The 16,733-nt window shown below is 45.4% G+C and overlaps 1 protein-coding gene across 2 annotated transcripts in view; it reads right to left on the bottom strand.

The window, feature by feature from the left end:
• Positions 1–16,733, bottom strand: part of TLL2 (tolloid like 2) — a 121,709-nt gene that overhangs the window by 87,008 nt on the left and 17,968 nt on the right. For both annotated transcript variants that reach the window (XM_077878169.1, XM_077878170.1), the window contains exon 2: positions 10,346–10,456. In XM_077878169.1, coding sequence (XP_077734295.1) covers positions 10,346–10,456 — 111 coding nt within the window. The remainder of the gene's footprint in view (positions 1–10,345; positions 10,457–16,733) is intronic.

Below are 16,733 nucleotides of genomic sequence, written 5' to 3'. Positions count from 1 at the left end.
CGTATAAATCAGCCTCTGAATGAGGCCCCAGGGAAAGAGATGATAGAATCCTTATGTTGCATTGTCTTTTTCTTTCCCAAAGAACAGATGTGTATTTTATCAGATGCCTCTTTATCATCTCAAATCACTTACTAAATTGAAGACTTTATGGGCAGATTGGCTGCCAGGCCTTGCCCAATTTCTGCCCCACTGTCCCCCTCCCCTCTCTGCTGCCAGCGGCGGTCTATGGGCTCAGCCTGCCCTGACACTGGCCAGCCATGTCTTAGGTCAAGGGGGATATAGGCAGTTTAGGTTCAACACGGGAGGGTCACAGCAGCACTTCACCTTTAACCTGATTTGGATCTGTGTGCTCCTGCCTAATTTCTGACCCTTGTCTTCATTTTATTCTTTCAGGCCAAATCTCCAGCTTATTGTCCTCCCTACTACCCATACCCCCAGAAGGAATAGGGGTCTTTGCCTTGTTCTCCCAAGCTTGCAGCTCAAAACTGGAACTTCCCGTGAGTTCTACTAAAGGTCCTTCTGATGCTATTTGCCTAAGTCTCAGCTCTTGTCCTCCTGGTGGCCCTTCTCTGCCCCCTGGCAGTGCCCCAGGCTAGATCCCCAACACCAACTCCTGTTTGGATGACAGCTGTCACCTGGGGCCCTCCCTCTGAGTGTGAGTTCTGCCTGCTGGAGCATGCCTCCTCTAGGAAGTTGGGGGCTACCCCACACCAGCAGGGGCTTTTGATCCCAGGTTGCACCATTCCTCCCATACCCCAAAATATGACCGTAACCATATCCATCATTAAAACTCCATCTCTCCAATAGCAGAAGAGAAAGTGGGTATCCTTGGTGCTGAGCACAGATGAGGTCCCCCATTAGCACCTGATACTTGGAGGAAGGAGGGAGGGAGGGAAAGTTGGTGTCAGGGGGTCAGCAGAGCTGTGAAGCAGATATATATCAGAGTAGGAGTTCAGCAAGTAAAGATCAAGTTCTACACCACGGGAGCCAAGGAGAATTATCACAGGAGGGCAGGGATGATTGGAGCAGTCAGCTGGGGGAGAGGGCTGCAGGTCTGAGGGGAGAAGGGATGAAAGGAACCCTGGAGAAGTGAGCAGGAATGCTGGTACTCCTTCTCTGGCATGGAAATGACATAAGGACCACATTTTCCATCTGGGAATCTAAGGGCCCAGTAGAGATTAGCTATTGGCCACTTGGCTTAAGGATGCCCTTTTCAGACACTTCCTGCAAGGTGACTGGGCCTGAAGGCACCACCCTCTAAGCAATTCTTTCATTGCTGGCACCCACATTCAAATGCATCCCACATTCAAGCAAACAAACCTAACCTCAACTGACCTCTTGGGGGAGCAGAGAGAGCAGGGAAGCAGGGAGGCCACCAAGCACTCCTGAGGCTCATAGCCCCATCCACAGACCACAGCATTTGTCTGGCATCTTTCACATGCGTAGCCTGATGCTGGAACAAAAGAGGACAAGCCAAGACCAAAGACGAGTCACAGCTGGGACAGGCTGAGGGATGCGGCAGGGCACACTCTGAATGTGACCTGAGACAACAGAGGGCATGATGAGGTGAAGCCCCAATAGCACAGGGAACTCTTCCTCATCTTTTCCCATCACCCCTCAAGGGTGCTGATGGGGAGACCAAGTTTCCCTGGCTCAAAGGGACAGCGTCAGTGGTGCTGCCAGCAGCTATTTCTAGAAGCAATGGAGTGTAGAGGCTCAAAGTAGGGCCTTTGACATGACAGGTAAGTCCTCATCTTGGCTCTACCAGTAATTCGTTGTATTAGAGTTAGTCACATGCCTCTCTGAACATTTGCCTTTGTGTCTATACCAACCACATAGAACCATCGAGTGAGGTTTGAATATGATCATGTGTTAGAGTCTGTAAGACACACAGAATACAGCAAAAGCTGGTTAGTATTATGCTTTTTGTTGTTGCTATCAGAGAAGAACCAGCATCTAAGCCATTTTCAGATCTCTCTCTGGCCAACTTTGTGATTCTAGAGTTTGACTCAGGAGGACCAGGGAAGGCTAGGGAATTGGCAGAGATGTCCCATGGGTGGATGGGGTCTGCACTCAACAATCTGCATAGATCACAGTGCTGTCAGCCCAGCTCCAGAGACCCCGGGAAGGTGCTGCTGAGTACATACAGTGATGTAAAAGAATTCTAGGGCATATGGGGCATGTGGAGTTTGAGACACAGAGGTGGGCCAGAGAGAAGAGAAGACAGAGGAAGAACCAGCATAGGGGCAGCCATGGTAGCAATTACTTATCGGGCACCTATCAGGTGTCAGACCTTGGCATGAGTGCTTTACCTATCACACTTTTCAGTCCCCCCTGCAAGATAGGCATTAATATCTCATTTTATCGATAAGGATCGAGTCACCCTAAGACCCCGGCTAATCAACACAGAGCCAGAGAGGCAACTCAGGCCCACCTGACTCCACCATCCAAGGCTTTCTACATTGCAGTCTGCAAGGCCAGGGATGTCCACACAAGAAGAGCATCTCCAACAGAGTTTCATAACTTGGGATTCATGAAGTAGTTAAATCTCTTGAAATTCCAAGCAAACTTGTGTGTGTGTGTTTGTACTTTTTTTCCCAGAGAAGTGCTCATAACATTCATCAAACTCTCAAAGGGGTCTATGAACCTGAAATGTCAAAGTACAATGTACTTAGAGAAAGGAAGTCACCAAGACCTTATTCTCCAGGCACCTGCTCCTCCAAAGCCCTTGAGGAGATGGTGGAAAGGTTGAGGAAGATTGCTCCCTGATAGCGTCTTGCTCCTCTCCAGCTTTCTAAATCAGTAGCTCCAGCAGCAGAGGCCACCAGATTTTGCTAAAATGGCATGTGGCATTGTGTGATGCTAGAGGACAGACTTGAATCCAACCAATCTGGCATTCATTCATAACTCAGGACATTGTCCCTTCTACAAAATGTCACAGGGAGCTACCACAGCCCTACTTCTTATCTGGACACTCCCACCTCCACTGAAGAAAACTGATGAATTAGTAAAGCCATGTCCCCAAAGTTTAGGAAATGTCTCCACAGGAATGGAGACTGAAAATCACAGCCTGTCAATGGGGCTGCTTAAAACAACCCCACTCACAAACACTCTCAAGAGTCTCTAAAGCTAAATATGTGTTGGAAGCAGAGACATGTTGGGTCTCCTTTTATTTATTTATTTATTTATTTATTTATTTATTTATTTACTTTTTGGGGGGTCTCCTTTTAGAGCTTCAAACCTTGGATGGTAAGCCCAGAAACCCTCATAGTACCTGTGGGTCCCTCATGGGCATGTGTTAGCCTTGTATGCCTAAATTTTGTCCCTCAGTGCTCAATGACCATTGAGTCTCCTATTTTCTCAAGCCTGAAACACTGGAGTTCAAATCCAGAGCGCTAACTGGCTTGAAAAAAAAATGAGGATGTGGATATTCAATGGGAACAGGAGGTGACAATTACATGTGTTCCATGTAAGAAAAGGAACTCTAGGAGCTGACGAGTCTACCAGGTGGAAGGACCCTCATGATTCCGAGAGGAGGCCCAGAGAGGGGAGGCAAGGTATCCAAACCTACGTCTCTCACTCCTGCTATTTCATTCTTTTGAATGCAGGGGCCCAAACCACTGGGCTTATGCAGACACTCACATAGATGGCAGGAGTTAAGGAACTGAGGATTCAGAGGAAGGTTGGTTTCTTAAATAGAGCTGGATGTGACCCAGTGGCTCAGAATAGACAAGGCAAGGCCGTCAGCTTCCATCAGAGCCAGTAAATCATCACAACCATTTCCTCTTTCCAAGCCCTCATTACAAAGCCCAAGAAATCAGATCCATTATCCGGATGGAGGTAACCACAAGGCGAGACTTCCTCTCGAGGTTTCCAGACATTTGCAAAGATGAGAATCTGGCTTCCTGGACTCTTCAGGGGAGGTACTAATAAACAAAAGTCCCAAGCATCAGGCACATTGCCCTCCACCTTGTGTGCTTAGCAGGAGTGGTGTCTCGGAACTCAGAAACAGGGCTATGAGGCTCTGCACCATCTCATCGAAGAAGATGCAAGACGGTCGGAGAGTGTGTGTGCCTGCGTGTGTGTCTGTGTGTGTGTCCCGCTAAGTACTTCCTTCACTACACAGCTAATCCGATTAGCAGCTTTAGGAAACTCTGCAATGTTAATTCAAGGGTCCCATTCATAGAACAGCTTGGCCCATGGCTGCTCAGAGCTCCCATTCTTCTCTCTGCAAATAAAATGCACACAGAAGGACTTTCTCTCCCCGAAGAATGCACTCTTGCCTCCTTGCCCCGCACATATCCAAAATGCTGCTGCCACTTCCTCTGGCAGCTCCCATGGCAGGGGCATAGACCAGTCTGAAAATGGGGAGAAAATAGAGCTCTTTCTACCCCATGCACAACGAGAGGCTAATTTTCACAGCGCTGTCGACACAGGTGCCTTCCAAGCTGGCAGCCGTGCTAAGTAAGTTGTCTCATGAAAGCACACCTGTTGTAGGGCCCTGGAGGAGTCACTGGATTTCCCTGGGCTTTCACTTCTTTCTCTGCAGAATAAGGACTTAGAGCAAAGGGTGTAGCTGGAACAGAAGGCTGAAAGGAGGGAAACTCAGGGCTTGTACAGACACAATGTCATTATGTTTGGCTGGAGGACAAGGAGAGGGAAGGGGACTGGATATGCAGGTTGTAGACAGAGTGTGCACAGTTCAGACCAAGGTCAGACTCAGGAATGTTTCTGCCAAGTGATAGGGAACCACGGAGGGTTTTAAGGAAAATAGCTGTCTTGTCAGTCTCCCCAGACCACTGTAACAAACTCCCACAAAGTGGGTGGCTTGAAGCAACCGAAATTCATTCTCTTCCAGTTCTGGGGGCTAGTGGTTGGAAATCAAGGTGTTGGCAGAGCCATGCTCCCTCCGAAGGCTCTAAAGAAGGAGCCTTCCTCATCCCTTGCTAACCATGAGTGGCTCAGGCAATCCTGGGCATTTCCAGGCTCTTAGATGTTTCACTCCAGTCTCTGCCGCCCTCCTCACGCGGCCTCTGTGTCTGCGTGCTCTCCTGTTAAAGTCCATTACTGGACTGAGGTCTCATTTCAAGACCCTTAACTAATTACATCTGCAAATCCTCTATTTCCAAATAAGGTCACATTCTGAAGTCCCAGTAGAAATGAGTCTGGGGGGACATTATGCAACCCACTACAGTGGCTGCAAGGTCAGGGCCAGGAAGATGACCTGGAAGCACGATGGGGAAGGAGGACTAGAGGCAGGGAGACTGATTCCTCTAAGTGAACGGCAAGGGTGCTCCCTGCTGGGGGTCTCAGCAGCTTTTTTCTGTGGCCAATGCAGCACCCTGAGTGGGCGCATAAAGCAACCCAGGCACAAGGCCTCTGCTCATCATTTGGCCCAGAGAGGCACCTTCCAGGTGATGGCAAAGGAACGATTACACGCACCTCTGCTGTACTCTGTTTCTTCTAACTGGCAACATGGCGGACAGGCTGGTCCGGTGGAGGACACGTGGCCTGGGAGCTGGGACACCTGGTTCTAGTCTTGGTTCTGCCGCTCACTGAATTTAACACATTGGGAACACCTATGGAAGGAAGCCACCTTGGTTACCTCGAGGGCAATGATATTGTGTCATTCTGCAGCCAAGAAAGCAGCTCCAAACTCACAGGATGAACCAGGGAAAGAAGGCTTCTGGGGCTACACTGCAGGGTTCTGAACCCCACCCCCTATAAGCCCTCCCTCCCAGGGATTTAGCAGCCCCTCCCCTTGAACCTCCTTCCCTCCCCTAAAACACAGGGGCACTAACCAAAGCTTAGAAATAAAAACCTAGGGATCCCTGGGTGGCGCAGCGGTTTGGCGCCTGCCTTTGGCCCAGGGCGCGATCCTGGAGACCCGGGATCGAATCCCACGTCGGGCTCCCGATGCATGGAGCCTGCTTCTCCCTCTGCCTGTGTCTCTGCCTCTCTCTCTCTCTCTCTGTATGACTATCATAAATAAATAAATAAAATATTAAAAAAAAAAAAAGAAATAAAAACCTAGGGCAGCCCAGGTGGCTCAGCGGTTTAGCACCTGCCTTTGGCCCAGGGCGTGATCCTTGAGACCTGGGATTGAGTCGCATATTGGGCTCCCTGCATGGAGCCTGCTTCTCCCTTTGCCTGTGTCTCTGCCTCTGTGTGTGTGTGTGTCTCTCATGAATAAATAAATTAAATTTAAAAAAAAAGGAAATGAAAACCTAAATTTAAAAATACTTTTTTTTTTAATCAAAGCAAATGTTTAAGGATCGATGCACAAAGTTGCTCACAACACCATTGTTTCTAACTGGGAAGAATTACAGGAAGAAAAGGGAAACGCTCTTCATGCCCATCTGTATGGGATTGGTTTGACGAATTATGGCAGAGTTGTACATTAGATGTGCTAGCCCATAATGTACTGCATGAAAAGATGTCTATGCAGTGGTATTAACTGAAATGCAGGTTGCACAAGAGGGTGTTGAGCAAAATCCCTTCTATGTTTTAAAAATCTCTGTGTGCACACAGCCTGAGCCCAGTAAGGCTGGAAGGAATCCAGCAAACAGATAATGACACGGAACCCTGGGGCTGGGAAAACTAGAGATTTTTACTTTCTACAATTTTGAGCTATTGGACTTTAAAAACAAAAAACAAAAACTGGCAGTATTAGTTTAATCAGCAAAAACAATTTTAAAAATTCCCATTCTGAAAATAAAATAACTATGCTAGATAGTTGTGAAGTACTACTGGCCCACAGAGAAAAGTGATCAGGATAAAAATCACTTTGCCATAAGAGCATACCAAAGGAAAAAAAAAATTCCAAGCTTCGGAAGGAGGAAACACCAGTTAGGTACGTGTTTCAAAGGCCTCAGACGCAAGCTGCCAATGTTCCCTCCAGCATATATCAAATCTCCCCCACTCTCCACTTTAGCCTAAACCTTCCCAGGCCACTGTGCTTTCTGCAAATACTGCTACTACTCCTAATGAGGAGGTGTCAGAGTTGCTATTTATTGAGCAGTTTTTATTAGCCAGGCACTGTGGTAAGCACTTTATATACATTCTTTCTGTCCTTAAAACACTACTGTTCCCATTTGATAGATGAAGAAACTGAGGCCCAGATCAAGAATCCAAACCCAGACAGTCTGATCCTAAAGCCCATGACAACCAGTGCTTTCACCACCCTTCTAGAAGCAAATCCCTGTTGGAGCTCTTGATCTCTTAGGCCCATAGGAGATGGTTCCAGGGTCTTCCAGTCTCTGCCAACCCCTTCCTTCTTACTCTCTATACATGTTCGCCAATGCCTTGTAGGTATAAAGGACTGGGCCACCTCCAAAGGATCCAAAGACAAATATGATGTGGACTCAGCCCTCTCTGAGTTCACAGTGAGGAAGAAAAGAGACTACTCAAGTTCTTAGACCAGAGGCTGACTATGTTGGCCTTAGGGGAGTGCCGTGAGGGAGGCGCAGGCAGGGCTGCTGGGCTTCCCTTTGCTGCAGCATCCTGAGGCAATCTTCTGGGCAGACAGCTCTCCAGGAGCTGGCCAACTGCTGGCATGGTGGCCGGCCACTTCCCAGCCTCTCTCTGGGGTCTCCCACTCATATTTGCTAAGGCTGGGCCTCCATGCTGTGGCATGGAAGCACCCCAGGGACGACACAAGGATCACTGATAGGGGTGACCCTGAACATTTGTGTTGGTGGATTAGTGCCAACTAACTGCTGTGCTAGCCTAGAATATGTGAGAAGGGTCCCCAAGTCAGGAAGACCAAGCCCCAGAAGTCCTCATTGGATCTTGCATGGTCACTGCTCCTGCCTTCCAAATCACTATGCACCCACATGGAATGTAAACCTGTACAACCACTTTGGAAAACAGTAACTACTAAGGCTGACCTTATGTAGCCTATGACCCATCAATCCCAGTTCTAATTGCCCAGTGGAAACGAGTGCTTGTATTCACCAAAAGACATGTATAAGAATGTCAGCAGCAGCTTGATTAATCATAGCCCAAGACCGTGAACTCAATAGAAGGATGACTACATGAGCATTCAGTCACACAAGAGAATACCACACAATGAGAGAGAACGAAGTACTTCCCTTAACAAGGTCAAAAGGCTGGGTGAAATCAGGCAAACAAGACATGCTGTGTGATTCTGTTTATGCAGGTAGAACGAGTCTGTGACAGCGGCCAGACTAGTGGCAGCTGTGGGATGGGAACTGATTGGGCGAGGCCATGCGGGAGTGTCTATGGTTCTGGAAATGTTTCACATCTTGGTCTGGGTGGTATTTATGTGGACATATGTAAAAGTTCTATAATCTTGTATATTTAAGATATGCGAAGCTTACAATGTTTAAGTAATATTGCAAAAAAGAAAAGTTTTAAAAATTTAACCACACAGAGATTACAATCAGGTTAACTTCTCTAGGCCTCTAGGTAAGAACTGGTTAGGTGGCACAGTAGAACTATGAAGAGATGCTTCCTTTTGTTAGAGCTCAATTAAGGTCATATATATTGGTGTGAAAAATAACTTGGTTTGTAAAAATCCATTTATAATTTGAACAGACAATTCAAACCATACATGAGAGGCCTCAAAACTCCTAAGAACTTAGTTATAGAACTAGACACCAAAAAGAAGCTCTAAAGTGCTAAATTGTTCGTCCTTCTTCCCAACTCCTGACAGCAAGGTCCCTCTGACCTCCTGACAACCTTTGTCCCCTTGCTCTCCCCTCATCCCCCAGCATCTCGGGGAGCTTGGACTTGGCGTGGTCCCTGGAGCTACTCATATTCCTCATGAGCCATGGGAGTTGCCCCTTACTCTGGGCACATTCCCACCCACCCCTCCAACAGGCACCCTCACCATCTTCCCCTGCCAACCTCTGCAGATGCATCTCTACCACAGCCTACCCCAAGGAGCCACCCTCCAGTGATGCGCACCTTACTGCTATTCCCCAAGTAAAGACAGGCCCTGTCATTCTCCCCATGTGGCTTCCCCACTGCCTGAAATGTCTTTTCTCAATTCTTTGACTTCAAGAACTCATACTCATCCTCAAGACACAATGCAAGAGTGCCCATTCCCACAATGCCTTTCTTGGCTTCTTCCCCTCATTCTTCTCTCTTCCCACTTCTCTTGGTCATTACAGCACTTGCCCTGAGGAATTGCGGTTTATCTATTCACCTGTCAGTCTCATTCCACTAGACTGGGAGCACCTCAGCGATAATATCTGCCATTACCTGAGACCTTGCTATGTGCCAGGCACCAGGCTAGCCTATTATCCTGGGACTTGATCCCCCCAACCCCTTGTGGAGTGAGTGATGGCTTCATCTCCATTTTGCAGATAGGAAAACTGAACCTTAGAGACGTCAGAGAGATTGTCCAGGTCTAACCCTTGTCTGCCTGGCATGAATGGTCTCCCTAAAGGCAGAGGTCCCATCTTACTCCTCTTTTTCCAGCACTGCACTTGGCCATGACAGGTGGCCAAAAAAATGGTACAAAGCTTCAGTTATATGAGATGAACAAGTTCTGGAGATCTGCTATACCACACTGAGCCCATAGTTTATAATACTATTTGTGTACTTAAAAAATTTGTTGAGAGTAAATCTCTTGTATTCTTACTAGAATATGTTTTTAAAAGTCTCAAAAGAAAGAAAAGAGGGTGGGAGGAGAGGCTGCAGGTAGCAGAGACAGTGTAGCATCAGGCACACATGACTCCTGGTCACCAAATAGCGGGCCATGGTGAGCTACACCAGTCCATCAGCCTCATGGTGCAGCCCCCCTGTGTTTCTAAGAAGGGGGATTCCCCAGAGCTGAGGCATCTGAGCCCAGTGAGCAGGGCAGGTGAGAACTCAAGAGACTAGTCCCAATACTATCCTCCCACCCCCCAGGAGGAGGCAAAGGAGGAAGAAGAGTAATCAAAGTCTGAAGCCCCATCATGTTGCCTGGTTCATCTGCAAAACAAGTGCATAGCAAACCACAGGCAAACATTTCTCCCAGTGCTAAGCATTATTAGCATCATCAACAGACATGCCCTAACTGGCCCAGTCTGGGAAGTGCTGGACCCACCCCAAGGCCAAAGTCCTGAGAACCCACACTGAGCTTGATCAAGTCTGAACCCTCTTGAGCTGGAGCCTGAGCCTTCAGATAAAGAAGCAAATGGAGATTTTCTTACAAAGATCAGCAAATCTGGAGGCTCCAGCTCCACAACCTGCCATGCAGAAAGAGTGCCCGCTCTGGTTTTCAACAGACAGGTGGGCATGGGACTGACAGGTCATATACTGATGTCTGTTCACATATGCCAGAGCCCCTGACCCTTCTCCCCAGAGAAAGGAAAACAGGGGACACATTACTTACCTGTGCTATGTCCCCCTTCCTCTACTGACTGCTTGATCCAGTCTCTGGCTTTGTCAATGTGAAATAACTTCAGGTCCTCTTCATCTAAGGCAATATCTCCCCAAAAGACAGCTGGAGATAAGAAAAAAATGGATTTATTAATGCCCCCAGAGGACATTAGACGTTGGGTAGCAAACTCTAGAAATGACAGTCCATCCAATCAAATCTCTCCCTGAATCTAACACATAGGGCTGGTTGAGACAGAAGAATGGCATATAACAATTCTGTGTATCAGGTGGGAGCCAATCACCATGAATTTCAAAGGCCTAGGTCTGTAAGGTATTTTGAAAGGGTACCCTGTCTTACTCTAGCTGTGAGTGGCTCTGGGCAAAACCACCACATAGAGACAACTGTTTCTTTCTTCTCCAGGGTTCTCAGAATATAAAAGAAAAGCATAATGTGATAAATGATACTGTTGTGCACAATCTTTGTTGCCCTTCCCTGTAGGAAGATTATATTTCTTTGCCCCATAAATATGTCAGGATTGGCCACTTCACCTGCTCTGATAAAAAAATGTGAGAGAAAAAAAAAAAATGTGAGAGAAAGCTTTAAAAGTTACTGCATGAGTTACTGCAAGTCACAGTCCTCTTCTCCCTTTCCCAAAGACAAGCAATGTTCCAGATAGGGGTGACTCTATCACCCTGAGTTCTAGGGTAAATATGATGTGGAGTAGAAGTGCTGTTGGTCAGGATGGATATGTAGTATGAATGGGAAGAATAAAAACTGCAATTTTTACAAGTATCTGAGATTTGGGTCTATTCATTACTAGAACACAACCTTTTTATCCTAACGAATACAGAAATTGCTATCAGAAGTAGCGTGCTATTATAATAAAAATCCATTGTGCTTGGGTAAGGCAGTGGATGTCAAGGAAACTGTTACTAAAGCCTGGAAGGAGGTGATATATGTTATGCAGTAATGAGGTACCTGGTAAAAACATTGGCCTGCATTCACTAGGAAGGCAGATGATAAACTGAACTGAGCTATGGGTTTTTAGTGAAAAGATTGAGAGTCAGAATATTAATGGCATGCCTTGGTTGCTATTAGCTGTGTTTGATAAGGTACTACAAGAAAGAAGAGAGGGGCTCCTGGGGGGCTCAGTGGTTGAGCATCTGCCTTTGGCCCAGGTCGTGATCCTGGGGTCCTGGGATCAAGTCCTGCATCAGGATCCCCGGAGGAAGCCTGCTTCTCCCTCTGCCTATGTCTCTGCCTCTCTCTCTGTGTCTCTCATGAATAAATAAATAAAATCTTTTTTAAAAAGGAAGAAAGAAAGAAAAGGGTTTTATAGAGAATTGGGCAATTTATAGTGGGAATGAAAAGGAATAGAGAGAGAGTCCAGAAATTCAAGAAGAGCCAACATATTTCATCACTAAGCAATAAAAGAAAAACTGAAAGGGCCTTTGAGTAACAAAGGCTAATTAAAACTTAGCTTTGCGGTATGGAGAAATGGGAAACTTCATCCATTGCTACTTGGAAGATAAGATGGTATATTATATATGGAAAATCATTTGGCAGTTTCCTAAAAACTTATACATAATCTTATCATAAGACCCAGCAATTTCACTCCTAGGGAATCTTCCCAAGAGAAATGAAAACATATGTCCAAACAAAGACATAAACGCAAATGTTTATAGCAACCTTATTCATAATAGCCCCAAACTTGAAAACAACATAAATGCCTATCAGCTGCTGAACACATAAATAAAATGTGGTATATCTATAAAATGGTAAACTATTTAGCAATTAAAAAGAACAAATTACTGACACATGCTACAACGCGTATGAAGCTCAAAAACATGCTAAGTGAAAGAAGCTAGATGCAAAAAACTACATATTACATAATTCCATTTATATTAAATGTCTAAAAAAGGGTAATTTATAGAGCTATGAAGATTAATGAATCCTAGAATTGGGGGCAAGACTGAGATTTGACTATTAGGAGCATGAGGGAACTTCTCCAGGTGGTGGAAATGTTCTATAACTTAAGTGTGGCAATGGCTGCACAACTATGAATCTACTAAAATCAAATTGTACACTTACAATGGGTGAATAATACAATATGTAAATTATACCTCAGGAACTCTGTGTAAGGGGGGAAAAAACCCTCAATTTTATAGCAAGAACCAATCAAGATGGTGCCCAGTACATTCTTTCAGTGGGAGAGGAACGGGGAAGGACAAGAAACCAAAAGTGTGGTTCCCTTACAGAGGCCTACCAAGTGCCAGGTGCCAGCAATTAAATCCTGAGAGGCATGTCTAGAAAACAATCCTGGTGTGGCCATGGCAAATATAGCTGAATCAAACAGGAAGATGACTAACATTTTAGAAAAGTATTGTGTGGGAAGAGCCACTAGCATGGCCTGCAGGAGACTGCAACTGTTTGAGACTTAAAATGACCCCAAATTATCCTTGGGCTTCCAACCTTCTGTGGGGAAGGAAGTGAGCCGAAAAAGATGTCCTCTTCAGAGATGCCAATAAGAATAATGGAAAAGACAAGACAGACCTCCCTGAATGGAGCCATGGAGGGCCACGGAGGAAAGATGATTGGAAAAGTACTCAGAGGAGATGGAATCAGAGCCCTCCCTGGGACAGAACACATGGGGAAGACACCTCGTGACCTGCCACTGCATCCTATTCTGTCTCAGGAGCCAGAGAAGAGCAGGGAACTAAGAGGTAAGTTTTGGAAACAGCAATGGTTCAAGGAACATCAAAAAGTGCTGTGATCGATTAGCGATGTCTGCCATGGGCAAGGGTGAGAGGAGCATCCCTCAGGGAGTGTGTTTGCCATTCCCCCCTCCTTCCTTTAGGAAGAGAATCAGAGTAATACCACGACAGAAAAGAAACCACAAGTCTGGTATAAAACAACTGCTTTTCCTAGAAGCCTAAAATAAAAAATTGAAAAGTATTCCCAAATAAAATAAGATACTATAGCAACACATAAGAAAAAATGAGTGATCAACAATACCTCTCCGTGTAAGTCTCTTGTGCAAGAGAACTTTCTGCAATGGTGGTAGAGCTCCTCAATATGGTACCCAATACCTATATGTGGTTACTGAAGACTTGAAATGTGGCTGGTGTAACTGAGGAACTGAACTTTATGTTTTATTTTTATGGTTTAATTAACTTAAATTTAAATTTCTACATGTGCCTAATGGCTGTAATATGAAAACAATATAAATAGTATAAAATAAAACTGTATATAATACAAATAATATGATATAATATAAAATAAAATAATAAATTATATTTAAAATAGCAGCTAAAAGCAACACATATCTAGGAATACACTTGATACAAAAAATGTGATACTATGTCAAGAACATAAATTCTACTAAAAGCTATAAAAAGTGACTGACATCAAAAGAAAGACATATTACATTCCTGAAATGTTCATTCTTTTGAATGAACAATGTGTATTCAATGAAATGAATAATGTGTAGGCTTAACATACTTCAATGAAAATCCCAATAATGCTTTTATTATTGACAAAGTGATATTAAAGTTCATCTGCATAATTAGGTGATAACAGTCAAGAAAGATTATTAAAGGTGGACTGGCTTCATTGGACATTAAAATATGTTATAAAGCTATAACATAGAATAGTCTGGAAGCAATCCCTAGGCTTTATAAGAAAATTCATATATAAGAGGTCTCACAAATTTGTGGAAAGAGGAGTAATCAATGAATTATGTTGAGACAAATGGATTAGCTATTTGAGAAAAAAATCAAGTTGGCTTTGAGCCTTACACTACACCAAAATAAACTCCAAATAAGTAAAAAAAAAAAGTTAAAATTTAAAAATCAACAAATTGGATGAATATATTTAGAATAAAATGAGCTAAGTCTATGCATTCAAGACACACAGCTATTGAATTCTTACCAAAAGGCAAAACATGGTCCATGGCAATCTCCTAAGAGAAGTTCTGGGAGGATTCCTATCACCGGGGTAAATTTTCTCTTTCCCATACCAACCCTGGCTGCTCAAAGTATAAGCCACAAACGAGCAGCAGCACCGTTGTCTCAGAGCTCCATAGAAATACAAGATCGCAAGGCCTATGCCAGACCTGTTGAATCAGAAGCTGATTGTGAACAAGATTCCCAGGGAGAGCATGTGCATACTAAAGTCTGAGAAGCACTGACCAAAGGCACCAGAGATTTTGCCTCAATCAACCATGCCCCTGGAGGCACAGGCTCCCCTGCACCTCTGTTACACCTGTCATGGCTGTAACGAAGAAGTCAAGCAGGGCAATTCTTCACAGAAATCTAGAATTTGAAAGGATAGGCCAGAGGAAGCATCTAAAATGTACATCAGTGAAAATGCCATCTGCTCCAGTCTTGGCTGACCCCACTGGAACTCCAACCTGCAATTTAGGGGGTTGTCACAAGGTGGTGGCGTTTTGTTAGGAAGCTCTGGCTAGGAACTGTGTTAGGAATAGATTATGACATACAGGAGGGAAAATGCTTTTCAGAAATCAAAAATAGAAATCTTTAAAGTAGTCAGATACAATTTTAAAACTATTATATAAGAAATTTACAAATATAAAAGGAGACTAATTTCAAAGAAATACTTTCTAATGATATCTAATCAGTGATGTGCTGATAATTAACAATTGACTAGGGGGCTAGGGGAGAAGACAGCCCTGATTTGTAGCATTTGGCTGATTGTCCTGGTGTAAACACTCCCACCGTGGCTGATTTCAAGATCACAGAACGTGGTGTTGGAAAAAGGAGTATAGGCTTGTAAGTGAGAGCCACCTCCAGCACACTACTGTAGTAACAGTGATGCATACGTGTAAAGTTCTTTTATGTTCCCCAACAGATCCCATGTGTATGCATAACCCTCAAGGCTGCGAAAGATGACCAGGAGGCAGCCTTGCAGGGAAAGCCTCCCAACCCAGGATCTTTCCCTGCTTGTGTTTTCCCATCTACAGCAGATGGGAATATAGCATATAGCATATAGCCCTCTATGTCGGGTACCAGGCCAAATGCATTCTATACATCAACCTCAAATAAAGGCCCAGAGCAGAGATAAGACTTGGCCAAGGTCATGCAATCAGGAAGAGGCTTCACAGATGTTTTAACTTAACCGAGGCCTCCCAGATTCCCAGGCCAGAATGCTCCCTGATCAAGCCACTCTTCCCAAAGTCCCACATTCTAATAAGAAATGTTGCATTAAATAGCTTTCCTTTACTGCAGGACTTCTCAGAGCCTTTACAACCCTGACAAATATCATGAGTCTCCAAGAGAAAGAGAATGCAGCCTTTCCCAATGTGGTTTGCCCTGGAATCTTTTTTCACTGAATCCTGTCCTAAGGAACACCTTTTGGAGAGTGTTGCACTGCTCAGCAATTGACCAGGAATTACAGACTCTGAGGCCTAGAAGGGGCCCTGCTGGTCCTCGGGCCCAACCCATCAACTAATGCCTGAATGGCCTCTTCTCACACACATCCAGTGTCACAGAGCTCATGCCCTTCTAACACGTCCCCCTTTATCTTGGATCAGCTCTCCTTTTCCCCAAATCTGATGTTTTAGTACCAACCAGGCCACTTCCTCTCAGAAGCAAGACACTGAAGAGAAAGGGATTGATCATTCTTGAGTGCCAGCCAGATGACAAGCTTTTATGCTCCTCTGACCCTGCCAAAGGCAACTCCATGCAATACATATCACACTGGTTTTTCAGATGAAAAAAAGCAGGCTCAGGCTATTAGGCAATTTGCTCTAAGCCACCTCTCAAGTCCTCTCTCAATTGCCATCCATCGTTGTCCTGAAAGGATCCATGCTGCTAAGGGAGGGAGGGAAGCCTACAGAGGAGGGACTAGTTTAGGCTTGGGGGTAGAATCAGGAAAGGCCTCACAGAGGGAGTGACACTTGTGTGGGAAGATGACTTGTGAGCAGAAGCTTGTCAAGTGGACAACAGGAGGAAAGGGCATGCTGGCCAAAGGAGCAGCATGAGCAAAGGCCCCGTGGTGAGAAGCAGCAAGGCAGTGTCAGTACAGAAGCAGAGGAAATCTGATGAGGGGAGCCTGGTTCCACATTCATGTGGCATACCAATGACAACAAGAACAAGGCAGGATGTGAGGCCACAGGAACTGAGGAGCTGGGTAGGGGTGGGGGTGGAAAGGCCCAGACACCAGGAACAAAATCTGGAGCTATCAGAGCACCCACGGTGGAGCTGGTCACAAGGAGCCCCTCACTTTTTGTACAGCCCTTCACAGCTTCCTGCACATGCGCTCCTCCCCACCACTCACCCAGCCCCAAGCTTGAGCCTGCCGTGTTCTGGGCCTTTAGAACGTGCTCATGAGTGAGCAAGTGAGTGCACGTACGCTCCGTTGAAGTCACAGGGGAAGGCAG

This window comes from Canis aureus, chromosome 29 (genome assembly GCF_053574225.1).
Source record: "Canis aureus isolate CA01 chromosome 29, VMU_Caureus_v.1.0, whole genome shotgun sequence".
In the NCBI taxonomy this organism is placed as follows: Eukaryota; Metazoa; Chordata; class Mammalia; order Carnivora; family Canidae; genus Canis; species Canis aureus.
This window is presented reverse-complemented; position numbering and strand designations above follow the sequence as displayed.